The sequence below is a fragment of the Pelodiscus sinensis genome, chromosome 8 (assembly GCF_052426305.1).
Source record: "Pelodiscus sinensis isolate ZL-2025 chromosome 8, ASM5242630v1, whole genome shotgun sequence".
NCBI lineage: Eukaryota > Metazoa > Chordata > Testudines > Trionychidae > Pelodiscus > Pelodiscus sinensis.
Window position 1 is genome coordinate 70,161,592 of NC_143059.1, and position 15,125 is coordinate 70,176,716.

The following is a 15,125-nucleotide window of genomic DNA, read 5'->3' on the forward strand; positions in this document are numbered from 1 at the left end:
AAACTTCAAGATATTTTAACAAACTTGTTTACATATTTTAATTTAAAAGAGCAAATTATAAACACCTGAAGTCCTTAAAAATCTGCATTTCCCAAACTAAACAGTCCTGACCAAAAAGGGGGTTGTAAAGATATTACAGGACTAGGCATGATATTGCCACCCTTACTTCTGCACTGCCTTCAAAGTTGGGTGACTGAAGAGCTGTTGCTGTGGCCAGGAGCCCAGTTCTGAAGGGTTTGCCCCCACAAGCAGCAGCGCAGAGGTAAGGGTAGCATGGTATGGTAGCAGAATTGCCACCCTTACTTCTACACAGCTGCTGTTGGTGGCATTGTCTTCAGAGCTGGGAACCTGGCCAGCAGCTGCTCTACAGCTGACCAGCTTAGAAGGATAGGGTTAAAAATACACAGAAGCCCAGATTTCATGGTCTGGGATGCATTTTTTGTGGCGATGAATATGATAGGGCCTTATAGTATTTTTGCTGAATTTGGGGCCTTATACGGGACACTGAAGTTAAATATTCTGAAATAAAGGCTCTTAATCTATATTAAAATGCTCATTTTTAATACATCAGTGTAATTACTCTGGAGTTACAACCAGTGCAATGTAGCTCAGAATATGGTCAATATCTCTGTCAGGTTCTCCTGCATAACACAACATTGGAATCATGAGATTCTAAACACTGCAGGGAACTATTTGTTTAAAGCAGAGATGGCCAACCAGTTAGAGACGAAGAGTCAAAATAGCGGTAGATAGAGCGCGAGGAGCCACATATTACATATTTATTTTTAGACAGACAGACAGACACCGTACACAAAATGTAGTGATAAAAACAACATTACAGGACATTTTGGAGAAAAACCAATGAAAAAGTCTCTAGTCACTTAAAAAATTAATGGCCAATCCATAATCTTCAGAGAACTTTACAAGGAACAAACATCACATTTTAAAAAAACCCTTTAAAAATACAGCAATATTCTCTCTCACAAAAAAAGCAGCTTGTTGATTTCTGGTATGGTTTCCTCATTTTTTTTTTACTTATTAAGATTATGGCTTTTTTATAGTTCTAAAAATTCAGGTCTTTCCCAGACTGCAAATACGAGAGGTTGAAAAACAAGAAGGGAGAGACTCATATCTCAGAATAAATTACTTCAGCCTGGCAAACAAGAACCTTTGAATTTTCTTTAAAGAAACACAGTATAACCCAGGTACATGCTGATTCTTTTTTTCACCCTGGAATTTAAATATGACATCTGTGTTAGCAGCCTTATTCTGCATCCATGAAGACTTTGAGTTTAAGGTGCTTCAGTCCCCCGTCCCCTCCACTCTAACCCAATCCCCCTCCTTTTCCCCCAGTGTCAAACACCCCCAGCCTCCCATTCTAACTCAATCTCCTTTCTCTCCCCCAGAGCCATGCACCCCCCCCAACTCTAACCCAATCCACCTCCTCTCCCCCAAAGCTAGGCATCCTCTTCCCCTCCCCCACTCTAACATAATGCCTGGGTCCCAGAGCCGCTACCGCACGCTTCTCCCTCTAGGCGCTGGGCGCAGAGTGGCCGACCATGAGCAGTCTGGGCGCGCGGCTCAGGACCAGCAGGAGCTGCATTTCCTTAATCAAAGAACCACATTCAGCTCAAGAAATACAGGTTGGCCACCCCTGGTTTAAAGCAACATCTTCCATTGGAATAAAATAACAATACTAACAGCAAGAATCCATTCATGGAAATTCTTCTTTTCTAGTTTTTAAAACTTGTTTTATGAAATCTAATTTTGAGGTTACATTTGTCATAAGTATCTTGATTCCATTACTTTAAGGCCTGATGTTACAAATAATTATGCAAATAGATGGGACTGATCACTTAAATTATGTAAAAGTGTGCTTTCACAAGATAGTGTTTTATATTTGTAACTCTCCCTTTATGCTCCCTAATCATTTACTGCTCTGACTTGTTGCATCTGGCCTTAAATTTAGACTGTTATCTTTTTGAATATGGACTGTCTCCCTCCTAATTACAAGAAATCTGGCCCACTCTAAGTGCTTGAAATATACATTATATGTTAGTTACCAAACATGTCAAACAACTTGGAGAAAGTGCCTCAATGTACTGACTGAATCAACAAAATAAAAAGAGAGCTGTATATAGCAAGAAAGGAGCAATATAACTTGAATGAACCAAGTTCCTGAAAACAAGTAAACTAATTGTCTAGAATTCAAGACACTAATAAACCACTGACGGCTGTAATATAGAGCAAAGTCACAAACTCAGCACTAACTTTCTCATGCCTCTTAAGTAGCTGATGTCTCTGCATGAAGTACTGATCTTTCAACTGCTGTTTGAGAAGCTGGTGTTTTTCCTGTAAATGTCGCTCTTCCAGCTCCCAGATTGCAGCTTCCCGAGCTGAAGAGGGAGGAAGTTTGTTTCAGAAAGTATTATGTAATATTTTCTAATCTATACATATATATTTAAAATTACAGTACTAGGATATTTTAATTTAAAAAATGATAACATTTGTAAGCAGCCATTAATTCATATATCACAATAACTATATCTAGTAATATGATCAATAGCTATAATTTTAATGAAGAAATAATCCAAGAAAAGCATTACATGAAAATTTCTTGAATACATTATTTTCTTTATACAGTTACAAGCAAAATTCAAAATTTTGTGACCAAAACTATGCAAATAAATAGGTCTAACTGAGTCAGAAGAGACATGGTACTTCTCAAAAAAATTTTAACCATGTTTCTGTTACCAGAACAAAGCCATTTTAAATGCATTTCTGTTTCATATTAAAGATAAAACTGAAACTGTAGTTTAAAACTTAATCTATACAATCAAGGGCATCCAGTGTTAAAGTCAGATGTTACTATTTTTCTAACCGCTCTCTGAGGTGAAAAGTTGAACAAAATAAAATCTAGTTTTAAATGAGAAATTTGATGATGGATACCTCTCATAAGCTGCTGCTTGTTATTCAGGCAGTCTCGCTCAATACTGGCTAGCTCTGTTTTTTGCTGCTGGATGATTTTTTTAAGAGATGCATCCAATTCTTGTTGCTGCTTCTGCACAAATTCTTGTTCCTATGAAAAACCAGTAAAAATAGATTAAGTTGCTGTATTTCTATTTCATACTGAATTTTATTGAGATTCCCAGAACAATTCTCTTTGTTCCCTTGACTAGATTGCAAACCAAACACATTTATGAAAATTTGACCTACAATACATCTGCTATAAATTTATCCATTTTTTGGAATGCCCAATAAAAAGAGAAAGGGTATAGAATATTGCACTTTTAGAAATGAGACAAACTAAACAAAATCTGCAGTTTTTATGATCAGAGTAAAATATAGTATAAGTCTGATTAGAAAAAATAATTTACATCTTCTCAAATTAAAATAGCAACTGGCCTGAAAGTGGGTGGAAATTGTGTATCTACAAAAACGCAAGATATTAAAAACTAAAATGTTTTATTCCCTGAACCACAAGAGCGACTAATGTTGCTCAAATAATGTGTCAACACCTGGGAGAGGTAACTATTATACACGCTGATAATTAGAACACCAACTGCCCAATTTACGTGTGAAATTTATGGGGGGGGAGGGGAAAAGGGAGGGAACTTTGGTTCCTGTCCTTGTTTGGATAATGGTACTGTCCTGCAAGATGCATGGAAGGGCTAATACTAAGCCCTACTAATAAGGAGCAGTCCCTCACAGAAGAATTTAAAGAGGTGGAAAATATGTGGCTTATGTAAATGTAAAGCCAGTGTTTAAAGATCCTTTCTACCTAGGCTCTAGGTTTTGGAAGGGCTGCATAACCCGACTAAATGTGATAGTACCTGCATGGGTCTGAAGAAGCCAGGCAGTAGCAATAAAGGACAACCAACCATGTGCTAAAAACTCAAAGCCAAATACTGTCATTGTTAGCTACTCTTTGTTGGGCATCATGTAGAGTTAACAAGCCTTTATAAACCAATAGAAACTATCTGCACATAATTAAAAAGACCTTTAAACAAAATAATGTTCATATTTGTATATTTATTTATATCACTAGAGAATAAAAACTGAAGGAGTCATATTAATATAGCCCCAGTCCTGAAATTTGCTCCATGCTGGTAGAGCCCAACATGGACTGCCACTCCCTAAAGGGGTACCACACAGGTGCAAAAGTCCTCCTCCCATGCAGAACAAGCTGCAGGACTAGGAACCTAATTTGTAGACATAAGAAAAATGTTTATTTGCAAAGTTGACACCTCCCACCCTCCTTTGCGCGCGCGCGCACACACACACACACACACACAGCAAGAAAAACTCATTGGTACAATAAAGTCCAATGTAATAAAGAGTCTAGCAGTCTTAATTTTCTTGGGATTATTAAGCAAAGCCTTTTTGTGTGCACACTTTGCACGGTCACATCTAAGTTATTTAGTCAAAATAAAGCAGACATTACAGTTTATCATCACCTATACACACTACTACTGATGCAACTTTTTTATGTACACACACACGCACACGCATGCACCTTTTCCCTATAAAACAAGACAATTGTATGAAAAATATGCTATACATTGTACCTACTTTCTAAATTAAGAAAAAGGTGTTTTAAAAATGAACCTGTACTGGTTACATGGAAAAGGCCACAATCTCAGTATAATCAGCGTTTTTAGTGGGACAGACAAAAAAAGAACATAAGGAGAATAAATACCTCATTACTGTGTTAATTTTGCCTTTAAACTTAAACAGTTTTTCAATAAAGTGCTTCCAAGCTATAAAAGTGTATTAGTAAAGTTGTGAGTTAAATAATTAATGCAGAGTTCTGAAACAGTCACTAATATTTTTGTTGTTGAAAGTTACCTTTACAAAGGGTATATTATTTTTTAAGGACAGATTATGAAAAGCAATAATTTGCCTTTTCTATACTCTGAGTTTGGAAGTCTTCTTGTTTTAGTGCTCATCAATTCAGAAAATTAACATGTATTGCACAGGGTTATCAAAGAAACTTTTCTGCTGCACTAGTCCAACAAGTTTTAACTATTTTTACTGTACTTGCAATATACAAATAGACTAAAGGCCTGATTTAGCAAAACATCTAAAAATGATGATTGTTACAAATGAAAGAAAACAAACATATGCTAAGAAGCAAGAGATTTGATTCTTATTATCTTTGTATAAATCTCTGCATGGTATGAATAGGGACAAAGGTTCAGCATCTGATTAGATCTCAACTAATGAATTCCTTGCCACTTCAATGGCCTCAGGTGACACCTTAGGCCTTGTCAAGAAATCCTAAGTCAACATCCAAAAGTTGACAAAACAAAAAAAAAAAATCACAAAATGGTGTTCACTCTTTGCTTCTCCTGCCCACAGATCATGTCCAGACTGGGGGAACCATCAACAGTGTGAGCAATGCACGGGGGGTATATTTCTCACAATGCACTGTTGTGGGAAGATGGAGCCAATCACTACATATTTTGGGATTATCTCAGCCTCCTCAGCTGTCAGGAGGTGCATCATGAGCTCTCCCTGATGAAGTACATCAAAGCAGCACAGCCATCTCTCCCCTCTTTCCTCCCCTGCTGCTGCAGGCAGTCAATCTGCCTGCCACTGCATTTCTAGTGCAAGCCAGAACAGGAACATTCCAATTATTTGCTTTGTTCCCCAAAGGGAGCAACACACTCAGCTGTCAGATACCTCCATGGGCTTTGAAAATGGATGGGTGCATGCTTGCAGGGTAGCAGAGATCAAACCGTGTACACACTCAGTTTTGTCACCAAGAGGCAGTTTTCGATGACAAAACTTGGTAGTGTAGACAAGGCCTTAGTCTCTCCTATTTTCTTCCTCACTGTAGTCTCCTGGGGACTAATTAGCTGTGGTCTAACTACATCACTGTGTTCATATTGAGCATGTTAGAGCAGACACTTCATTTCTAGAATGACTGACAACCAGCAAGTATATAGTCAATGGAAATGTTGCTCATAGCTGTGATATAAGCCAAGTTGCAAAGCCAGGAAGGAGCATTTGTTCTCACAGGAAAAAATGAAATTTAAGATGGTTTCTAGAGAGGAGAGAGATGGGAAGACTGCTGGGAGATACAGGTGGATCAAGGTCAAATGAGGTATCTGGTCCTGAGCAGAAGCAATAACACTTTATCTTATTGATCTTTAAAGTAAGATGAATGCAGCAAATATTCTACAGAGCTTAAATGGAAAAAAGATGCAAACAGTGAAATCTGGAATCAGCAATCAGTTACAGGCACATCTGATAATGACTGAGGATGAGAGAGAGGGATCGATCATTTTCCTCTCCTAGAGATATTAAGAAAATAGTAAGCAAAGTGTATGTCTCTCCCATTGGACAGTGAGTTGCAATTGGCACTACCATCTGTAAAGGGTCCAGTAGAGAACACTGAAAAGGGTACAGTTGGAGATTGTGATAGCAGAGTGAATGGGCTGTGCAGAAGGTGGTATAAAATTGGAAACGGAGCAAGTTGGTGAATATCTGGGGAATGACAATTATGGGTGTTATCAGAAGGATAAGCTCAGTGATCTAGTTACAAACAGAATAATGGACTGATGAGAATACAGTTTTAAAGGGTTTCACATTATTCACTTTTCAACTGAACGAGTAAAAAGGCTGAAATATATTTGAAATACACCTTTCATATTCTGGACTAGCTGGATGCACAATTGTGTAAAACATGCTATAGGTTACTTTCAGGGTATTTTTTCATGCAGTCTTACATTTCTAATTAATATTTTCTCCAGGGGTTGGAAGGTGTGTAGTCAAGGTCAAAAACAGCAATTTCCTCCCTCAATTACTTACATATCCATTCTAATCTGTTTATACTGGAAGTCACAATGAAAGGGTTCTTTTATTTAAAATGGCTAGCAGAGAAAGCTAAGCCAGGTATCTGAAAAACACAAGTACTGTCCTTTTGGCTTCTTACATCAATCCCAAACATCACACACAAAGCCTATGTATTGTGGTCTGCCTCCTACACTATCCAACCAAGTTGCCAGTGAAGATGTTCTCCGCAATCTTTATCATATTACATGCTATAAACACTGAAGAAAAATTTCAGGCAGACCACAATACAATTTGCTCCTTAGCAGTTGCATTAGTTCTTTGGTGCTGAAAGGAGTAACATAGTATTGTATTAGGATTTGGAAAAGGAAAAAAGCTTTCATCCAACATCCCAAAGATAAAAATGTCACTGCACACACACACACACACACACACACACACACAACATAAAACTTCACCACTGCATTCAATTTCTCACAGGTGCTGAAATGATACAATCATTAAATTATTGATGTCTTCTGTTTCTAAGAGAAAATTCACATTTTAGCTAAGGTTACCCATTGCAGTTTGAATTCACAAGCCACACAATTTTACAAATTTCCACTTAGTTTGAGACAATGAAATTCATCAGCACGTATGAGCCAAAGAAAGAAACAGAAGAGTACATAAAATTGAAAAAATAGGGAAATAACCCTTGGTATTTTGGGACTTACATCCTGCATTTGTGCATTGAAGAGTGTACACGAAGACAATTGAAAAGATTGAATCATAACCTGAGCAATGCCCTGTGGATCAGAATACAATGTACTTCCCAGGTCAAAATGTTAAAAAAAAAATCCTCTTTCAAAGATGGCAAACTACTGTATATCAGCCATGAGAGGAAGATGATTCCAAGGCTCATGGTTTGAGTTAACAGTTATTTACAGTAAAAATGGTACCAGTAAGTACAGTAACTGGTTTGTTTATAGATTTCAAAACAAATTTTTGTAGAGATGCTTATGCTTACAGTACTTTTGGATGACAAGAAATGAGGATCTGTCAACTTAATCAGGGTAGAATTATTTATCACAACTTTTGCAGTAGTGGAAACAAGTTAATCCACTGATAGAATTAGGACAATTTGCAGGTCTAAAATTCTGTTTACTAAGAACTTTGCTCACGTGTACACCCATCTTTGTTTCACGCTGTTCAACCCATCATGCCCATAAAAATATAACTTCTAAGCTTCAAAGTCAAATTGCTATTAACATACTCTAGTTACATCACTACCTTTTCTACTACTGTAAACAATAATTATACTTTTAGGACAACCCCACTTCAGTTATTCATCCTAAAAAACTTTTTGTGATACAATCTTGACTAGAGGTAGAATAGGACATTCAAAACCTTACAAATGAAGAACACGCACTGAATATTTTTGTCTTTTTCATCCAGTTCTGGCAATTAATGTCAGTGTGGAATTATATTTGCAATCTTCTAAAGTCTCTATACAACTTTCCACTTCATTGGATACTTAATTAAGTCAAGTTTACTTCAATGCTGTGCTGTTATGAACAATAATCCTTAACTTTACACTTTTATTTTCCTTCTTTATGCTTAAAATCCTGAAAAGACTTGACTGTCTATTCTAACATTTAAATTATGCACACAAGTTCCTTATCAGCTGAAAAGGCAATGTAATGAGTTTTCCTGTGATGTATAAAGATATTTTTCTAATTTGAATAAGCTTCCTGAATGTTAAGCTTTTTTAACATATTAACATAAGTCTATATTGTACTAATTGGGAAGAGTTATGGGAGCATTTGGGGGAGCAGAACAAATGTCAAGGGTTAGATATTAAATTCAAAGTCACTCTATACAAGAAAGTGAAATGATTAAGCTGTGTGACTACTGCTGCTTTTTGGATTTTAGTAGCATGAAGCTGCTGCTGTTACCTGAGCATGCTGGGTTTGCGCAAGCTCCTCTTTCTTGCGTTTCATGAGCTCTTTTCTCAGCTCTTTTGGTGCTTTCTCCACTTCATTAAAAACCTACAGTGTATAAGCATGCAGAAGGTGGGGAAAATAATGTTTTTTCTCCACAGCAAGCATTTGTTGGGAACATGACAGATATTGCTCAAGCACTAAGGTACTGGAAAGCATGCATTCCTTTAATGGCAGAGGTGTTAATTAGGTGAAAAGGAAAAGATAGTGAATGCTCTGTGCCAGTCCAAGTGCAGCCAAGAAAAGAGCCATAAACCAGTTTGATTTTACATGCAAATGAATGTAGTTCCTTCAGAATCAGCAATTCCTTCCTATGGATTAGTTTATCTCATTAATGTGTTTCATGCAGTAACTTAAGCTGTCATTGATTAAGAAAGCTGCCTGCAATAGTAGCAGTATCTTTAAACAGTACCGGAAGTTTAAAAAAATATTTTTATCCCCATAGTAACAGATCTGAAATGAGTGATAGTAGGGGAACTTCCACTGAGAAAGAGCTTTTATTGACATTGAGAATATAGAAATGACATTGTATCAATTTGGATATGAGAATCACAAACACCACTTACATAGTATGTTTTAAAATATAAGAGGCACATAAGTACACCAAAGATAAAAGGGCTGAAAGTATTCAGACTTAAAAAGTAAGCCTTTGTAAAAACCATCCCTACCAATTATTATAGTCTTACAAATCTCTGTATTACAATTAGGCTGAAATCGCATAAAATGTGTTTCAGTATAATGCACTTTAAAGTGGTGAGCTAATTTCTAAATACTATCTAATAAAGCAACTTGAATATGATGATTTTCTCATTTTATTTATTGGAGATTAAATATTACCAGTTTTTAACAATACATACTTTCCATACTCTCCAATATAACAGATAGTTTTAGAGCTCTGGCTACATTTTCCTCGTATCGTAAATCTCCCCACTGAGCTATAAATAATAAAGACAAAATATATGCCTGCAAGAACAAATAACTGTTTATTTAATAGTGGAAGCCCCATAAAAAAATCAGAGTCCAAACCACCACATGCTATTCTTATTTCCAAGAAAGAACTATTTTAGATCAGTATACAGCAATAAGTTCTGCCAGTTATCCCATATAAGACCCAATCACCAGTAAAAAGAAACTCAAAAATGCAAGAAGTTCAGCAAAAGAAAAAAAAAGTGATTAATACATACCAGTGTACAGATCAAAATAAATAAAATTATATATTTTTCTAAACATGTTCATACTATAGAGTCCTATAAAAAAGCCCTAATAGTACACCATAGATTTTAGAGTGAAGAATATTAATCTTAACTATTATTCTTGAATAAATTATCTTTACATACACAGAACTTGATACAATTAGTTTAAAAATTAAAGTCTTCATATGCAAAAAACTATATGTAAATGCACAATTATCTCACACATTACCACAAGCAAATTAACAGTTCAGACTTTCAGTTTCATCCTTCGCTCACTTGTTACACTATATAACTTAGACCTGCAGTTAGTCTCAAAACTTTTCAGTTACCTTTTTTCCCCCAATTGAGTTAATCAGTAGAGACAGACAACGCTGACCAGAGTTATACTTTTACAGAAAAATTATAAAATATGGGCTTAAGGAATAAACAAATGGAAATTTACAGTAGGTATAATAACTCAACTGTTACCAAAGTTGTATTATTTTTGAAATTCTAACATGACAAATATAGGGAAATTTATCTTTGTTTTGTGAAGTGCTATGAAAAATATATTTTTTTAAATTTTACAGATTAGTAAATTTGTATTTCATATAATCTGCCACTGACTTCTGCAGAAGTCAATATTTCAACAGTCAGCTATTTTGTACATAATAAAACAACCAAAATATGCCAATGGCTATGAAGGCATCCAGAAGTCATTATGGCAGGGGTTAAAGCCATACTCACTTCTATCAGGCCCCCTACTTTCTAAATTATCAATGAGTCTTACCTCTTTTTTTCTGTTTTTCAACATGCTCTGGAATTTGGACAATTCCTTCTCCTGTTCTGCTTTGATACGTTTTGCTTCATCTCGTAAACGATTTGTGTGCTCCTGCTCCAAACGTTCGATTGTCTGTTTTTGCTGCTTTTCTAGATTTTCAATCTCTTGATCATACTGCCGCTTTTTACTCTGTAAAATAATTCAATTTCATTGGATGTTTTTCTAGGAAACTGAACTTGGGACTGTTGAGAGAAAGTTCGGCAGAATTGTACAGTAAAAGCAATCATATTTGCTTTGCTTAATTAAGGAACTCCAAATTGTGGTATGCCAAATTTTGAATTTGGGGTGAATGAGTATGAACATGAACAAGGCATGCCTTGCCTGTGCTGAAAAACACATGGGGGAGACCTCCTGTGTTACAAATCTTTATTCATTACACAATAGACTCAATTTACTATATACATTTTACATTCATACCTCTGGAGCTGAATGATCATAGTCTAAAAATACAGGCCTCTAAAACTAGGGTTACCACCCTCAGCAAATAATAATAATAAATTCCTTATCTTCAGCCAGCCGATAGAGGGCAACACTTCCCAATTCATACAAAAAGCCTGTACGTTATGTTGAAAATAATTTATCTGGGTGTACATGAAATGAGAGCAAGGATGGGAGGCATGGCCCAAGATATTTATCAGCTCCAGATCAAAACATTTTGAGAGTCTAGCAGGGAACCTGTGATATCTCACTGTACGTATTTCAAGGTGCCCATTATCTTGGCCTATGACCTGCTATATAGAAGACAGGAGTAGTTATTTATCTTCTTGAGGAAGCTGGAGCTTGCTGATACTTGTAAGGTTTGGGAACTTGCCTGTGGGAAAGGGAATCCTTCTTGCATCTTCTGTTCTGGCTGCGAATGCCTACTTTGATGTGTTGCAAGTATGATCAAGGGTGTGTCTAGACTACAGAGTTTTGTCGACAAAAGTAGACTTTTACGAGGCATAATGCCTTCCTTCGACAGAGTTCTGTCGACAGAAGGTGTTATTGCATGTAGGGTTGTGTCTAGACTACAGGGTTGTGTCGACAAAGCAGCTTGCTTTGTCGACAGAACTGAATGTAGTCTAGACGCTCTTTGTCGACAGAAGCTTTGTCGACAGTATCTGTCGACAAAACTTCTGTCGACAAAACCCTGTAGTCTAGACGTACCCTTAGATATAGTGGGGGGAAAGATAATCTGGAGCATATATGATCACTCACAGAAGCACCTGTGAAGGAGGGGGTTGCAGAGGCAGAAGTTGTGGGGGAAGGAACAGGTTACCAACTCTCCTGTACCAGACAGACTGGACTCCATTGCTGCAAATGGCACCTGATCCACTCAGTCGGGTGAGTTGGCAATCCTAGGCAAGAGCAGGAGCAGGGCAGGAAGACTCATCTGCATCCTCAGGCTAGCAAGTGGAAGGTGGCGAGCTGCATGAGCATGGGCCTAAGGAGCAGAGGGCGTCCATATTGCAGCTAGAGAGAAGCAGTGGAAGAGGAAACCACTGCTTCTGTGCAGGCACTGGCTGTGTTCCTCTGCTCCTCCCGAATCCTCCAGCTTGTGCTGCTTGCTGCCACCTGGGGACGTAGCCTATGGCGGAGAAAAGGGGCCCAGCCGGGGGCTGCCAGAGCCAGCACTGAGCTCAGGGAATATGGGGGTAGGAAGATGGGGGCTGCTGGAGACCATACACAAAACCCAGCTGCATAAGGCACTATGAAATTTGGAGCAACCCTATGCAGCTGTGTATTCTGTGTATTGGGTAGGAGCTGTCCTGCTCACATACTCTTGGGGCCTCAAGTTCATGCTGCAGAGGCAGCTATACATCAGTGACTATCTCTGGTCTAGTCTTTCTTTTAGCCTATATTAATCAGACATCTGGCAAGGGAAATGTTCCTCCATTTATTAGAGACAAAGACAACTGCAATATGTGAATGAGCACCGTTAATGGAGTGGGGAAGATACCACTCCCCCCACACACTGGTTTTATCACCCTCTGCTGGTTGAGAGGCACTATTCCCAAGCATTTTGATTAATACAGGACAGCAACAAGACTACCTGTTGAAATCTCTCTAAGTAGAGAGAACAAACATTGAATCATGGAACAGTATCCTCAGCAGGAAAAGCTTTGGTTGTTCATCTATCCATGTTCATCTACTCCATCAATATGGTAAGAGTACTAGATTCACTCAATAATAAGTTGCCTTATATCATGCTGGTGCAAATTCCACCTCCCTTCTCTTCCCGCCCCTCCCCCACTTACTGTCATTTCCTGTTCAAAGCGTCGGAACATCTGTTCTCTTTGTTGTAGGAGTTTATTACTGAGCTGCTGTTGAGCTCTCTGCTCTTCTTTTTGAAGAAGTCTTAGCTCCCGCAGCTCTTGACGTCTGATAATGAGTTGTGTTGGTGGGGCAAAATAAGAGGGTAAGTGAATAAAGATAAAAGTATTTAAAAAAACCCAATTTGGGCTCAATAATACCAGCTGTAAAAAAGCAATGTAGAATTAGACTTGGATTTTTGTATCATTTTAAAATAAACAGTTTTTCCATTAGCTAACACAAAAATCTAAATTTAATGTATAAAAATAAATTGAGAGCACTCTTGCATTAATTAAAGATTCCTTCTGTTTTATTACAGAAGGAAAAAAATACCAAATGTCTCCAAAATTATTTAGAAATTTTTACTCACCGAAGAAATCTCAATTCTTCACTTTTTGAATCGTTTTCTGTAACTATTTTTGATGTTGTCACACTCACTTCTACTCCATCAACTACAAATTTGCGCGTTTTCTTCAGTGTTTTCTTGTGTCTTCTTGTTTCCTAAATGAAAATGTTGCGTCAGTGTTCAACTGAATTAAAACATTTTTTAATCTGATAAATTACATTACTGAGTTTCTAAACTGAGAGTAACTGCATATACAACAAGGGTAAACTATCTTCAAGTTGTAAGAGCTTGAAAAGTCCTCTTACCAGGAAGTCATAGTTCCCTCCTTTGCTGTCTCAGAAAAGTAAGTCATTATTATTGCTAATTTTTAAACTGCCATTTATCTAGACAATTTTTATGTCTTCCAATGGAAGCTGATGCAGTGGTATATTCCTGAGTATGAAGATAGTCTATTTGCCTCTGTTGTTGCCCTTTCCCTTGAATTCATCAAGACTAGACACTTTCACAGATGTCCCAAGGAGTCTGAAAAGCAGCAGTGAAGCTGAATAAAAAAAACTGGGATAAGGTAAGAGGCTCCTGAGTGAAAGACAGAAAGAGAGAACAAATAGTTCTCATCCCTTAATCAGTAGGGGGAAAGGGTGAGGAGGGTTTCACATTTGTCAGACACCTACAAGCCAAAAGTGGATATGAAAAAAAGGAGCTTAAGAGCAGTATTCATGAACAATACCTCAAGTAGGAGTCCCAATATCCCTTCCCCCCATGTCTCAGTTACTGGCAGTAGCACTGAGGGAATAGGGATGTAGAAGTGTAACCATTTAAACAGTTAACTGATAAGCTGAGGCTTATCCGTTTCCCTTAAGGTCACATTCTGGCTCCTGGGGAGTGGTGACAGCAGCCTGGAGAGCTGGCTTCACTGCAGGCTGTGCAATATATTGTTCATATTGCAGACCATGCAGTGGAGCCTCCCTGGGGGCTGCCAGCATTCCCAGAGAGGCTTCACTTCAGGTGCTGCAGAATAAAGCTTATACATAAGCTTTATACTGCAGAGCCCACAGCACATGTAACTGCTAGGATTCTTTGCAGTTACATGTTTACATTTTTAAATAACTTTTTACATTCCTTTGGGGAAACAGGGTGAGAATCTCCACAAGCAATGTCTCTGGACCATGTTGGAAGCTCCCACCAGCCTTTTGTCCACAGGCTTAGTCCTGTGCCTAGTGGGTGTTTGGCAAATTTTTCAAATTGTGTTAAACAAGAGACCTACTTCCAATGTGAATCAATGAGTTGATCAAATGTCAAACATTACTGACAGATTCCACTCCTTGGCAGTGTTTCATTAACTTGCGGGTTTATTTAATCTATTAAATCCTTCTATCAATTCAGCAGTATATGACTAACTAGTTCATAGTATTTTATTATTATTATTTTATTACACTTTTACTACATAGTTCCAAAATTATGACTTCATTGAGATAAAAAGGAAAAGTTCCCCTCTCAGAACTACTGGTTTTTATCGCTGATATTATGTTATTTCAGTAGCACAGAGAGGTCTCAGCTGAAGGTGGGTCCTCATCATACTAGGCACTGTGAAAACATATTAAGGCCTGGCTCACACTCAGTTTTGTACTAGTGTAACTATGTAGGTTAGGGGTATGATTTTTTTTAAACCAGTACCATGCATGCTGTTATGCTGACAT

The 15,125-nt window shown here is 37.5% G+C and overlaps 1 protein-coding gene across 3 annotated transcripts in view; it reads right to left on the reverse strand.

Moving 5' to 3' along the window:
* The window catches only part of SLK (STE20 like kinase), a 63,301-nt gene that overhangs the window by 8,665 nt on the left and 39,511 nt on the right, over positions 1–15,125 (reverse strand). Inside the window, exons 10-16 of one of the 3 annotated variants that reach the window (XM_089780225.1) lie at positions 13,453–13,583; positions 13,028–13,151; positions 10,740–10,919; positions 8,733–8,825; positions 7,512–7,583; positions 2,950–3,079; positions 2,272–2,396 (exon numbers count right to left, since the gene is read on the reverse strand). In XM_089780225.1, the coding sequence (XP_089636351.1) occupies positions 2,272–2,396; positions 2,950–3,079; positions 7,512–7,583; positions 8,733–8,825; positions 10,740–10,919; positions 13,028–13,151; positions 13,453–13,583 (855 nt within the window). The remainder of the gene's footprint in view (positions 1–2,271; positions 2,397–2,949; positions 3,080–7,511; positions 7,584–8,732; positions 8,826–10,739; positions 10,920–13,027; positions 13,152–13,452; positions 13,584–15,125) is intronic. The other 2 variants (XM_006135378.4, XM_006135379.4) reach the window with 2 other exon arrangements.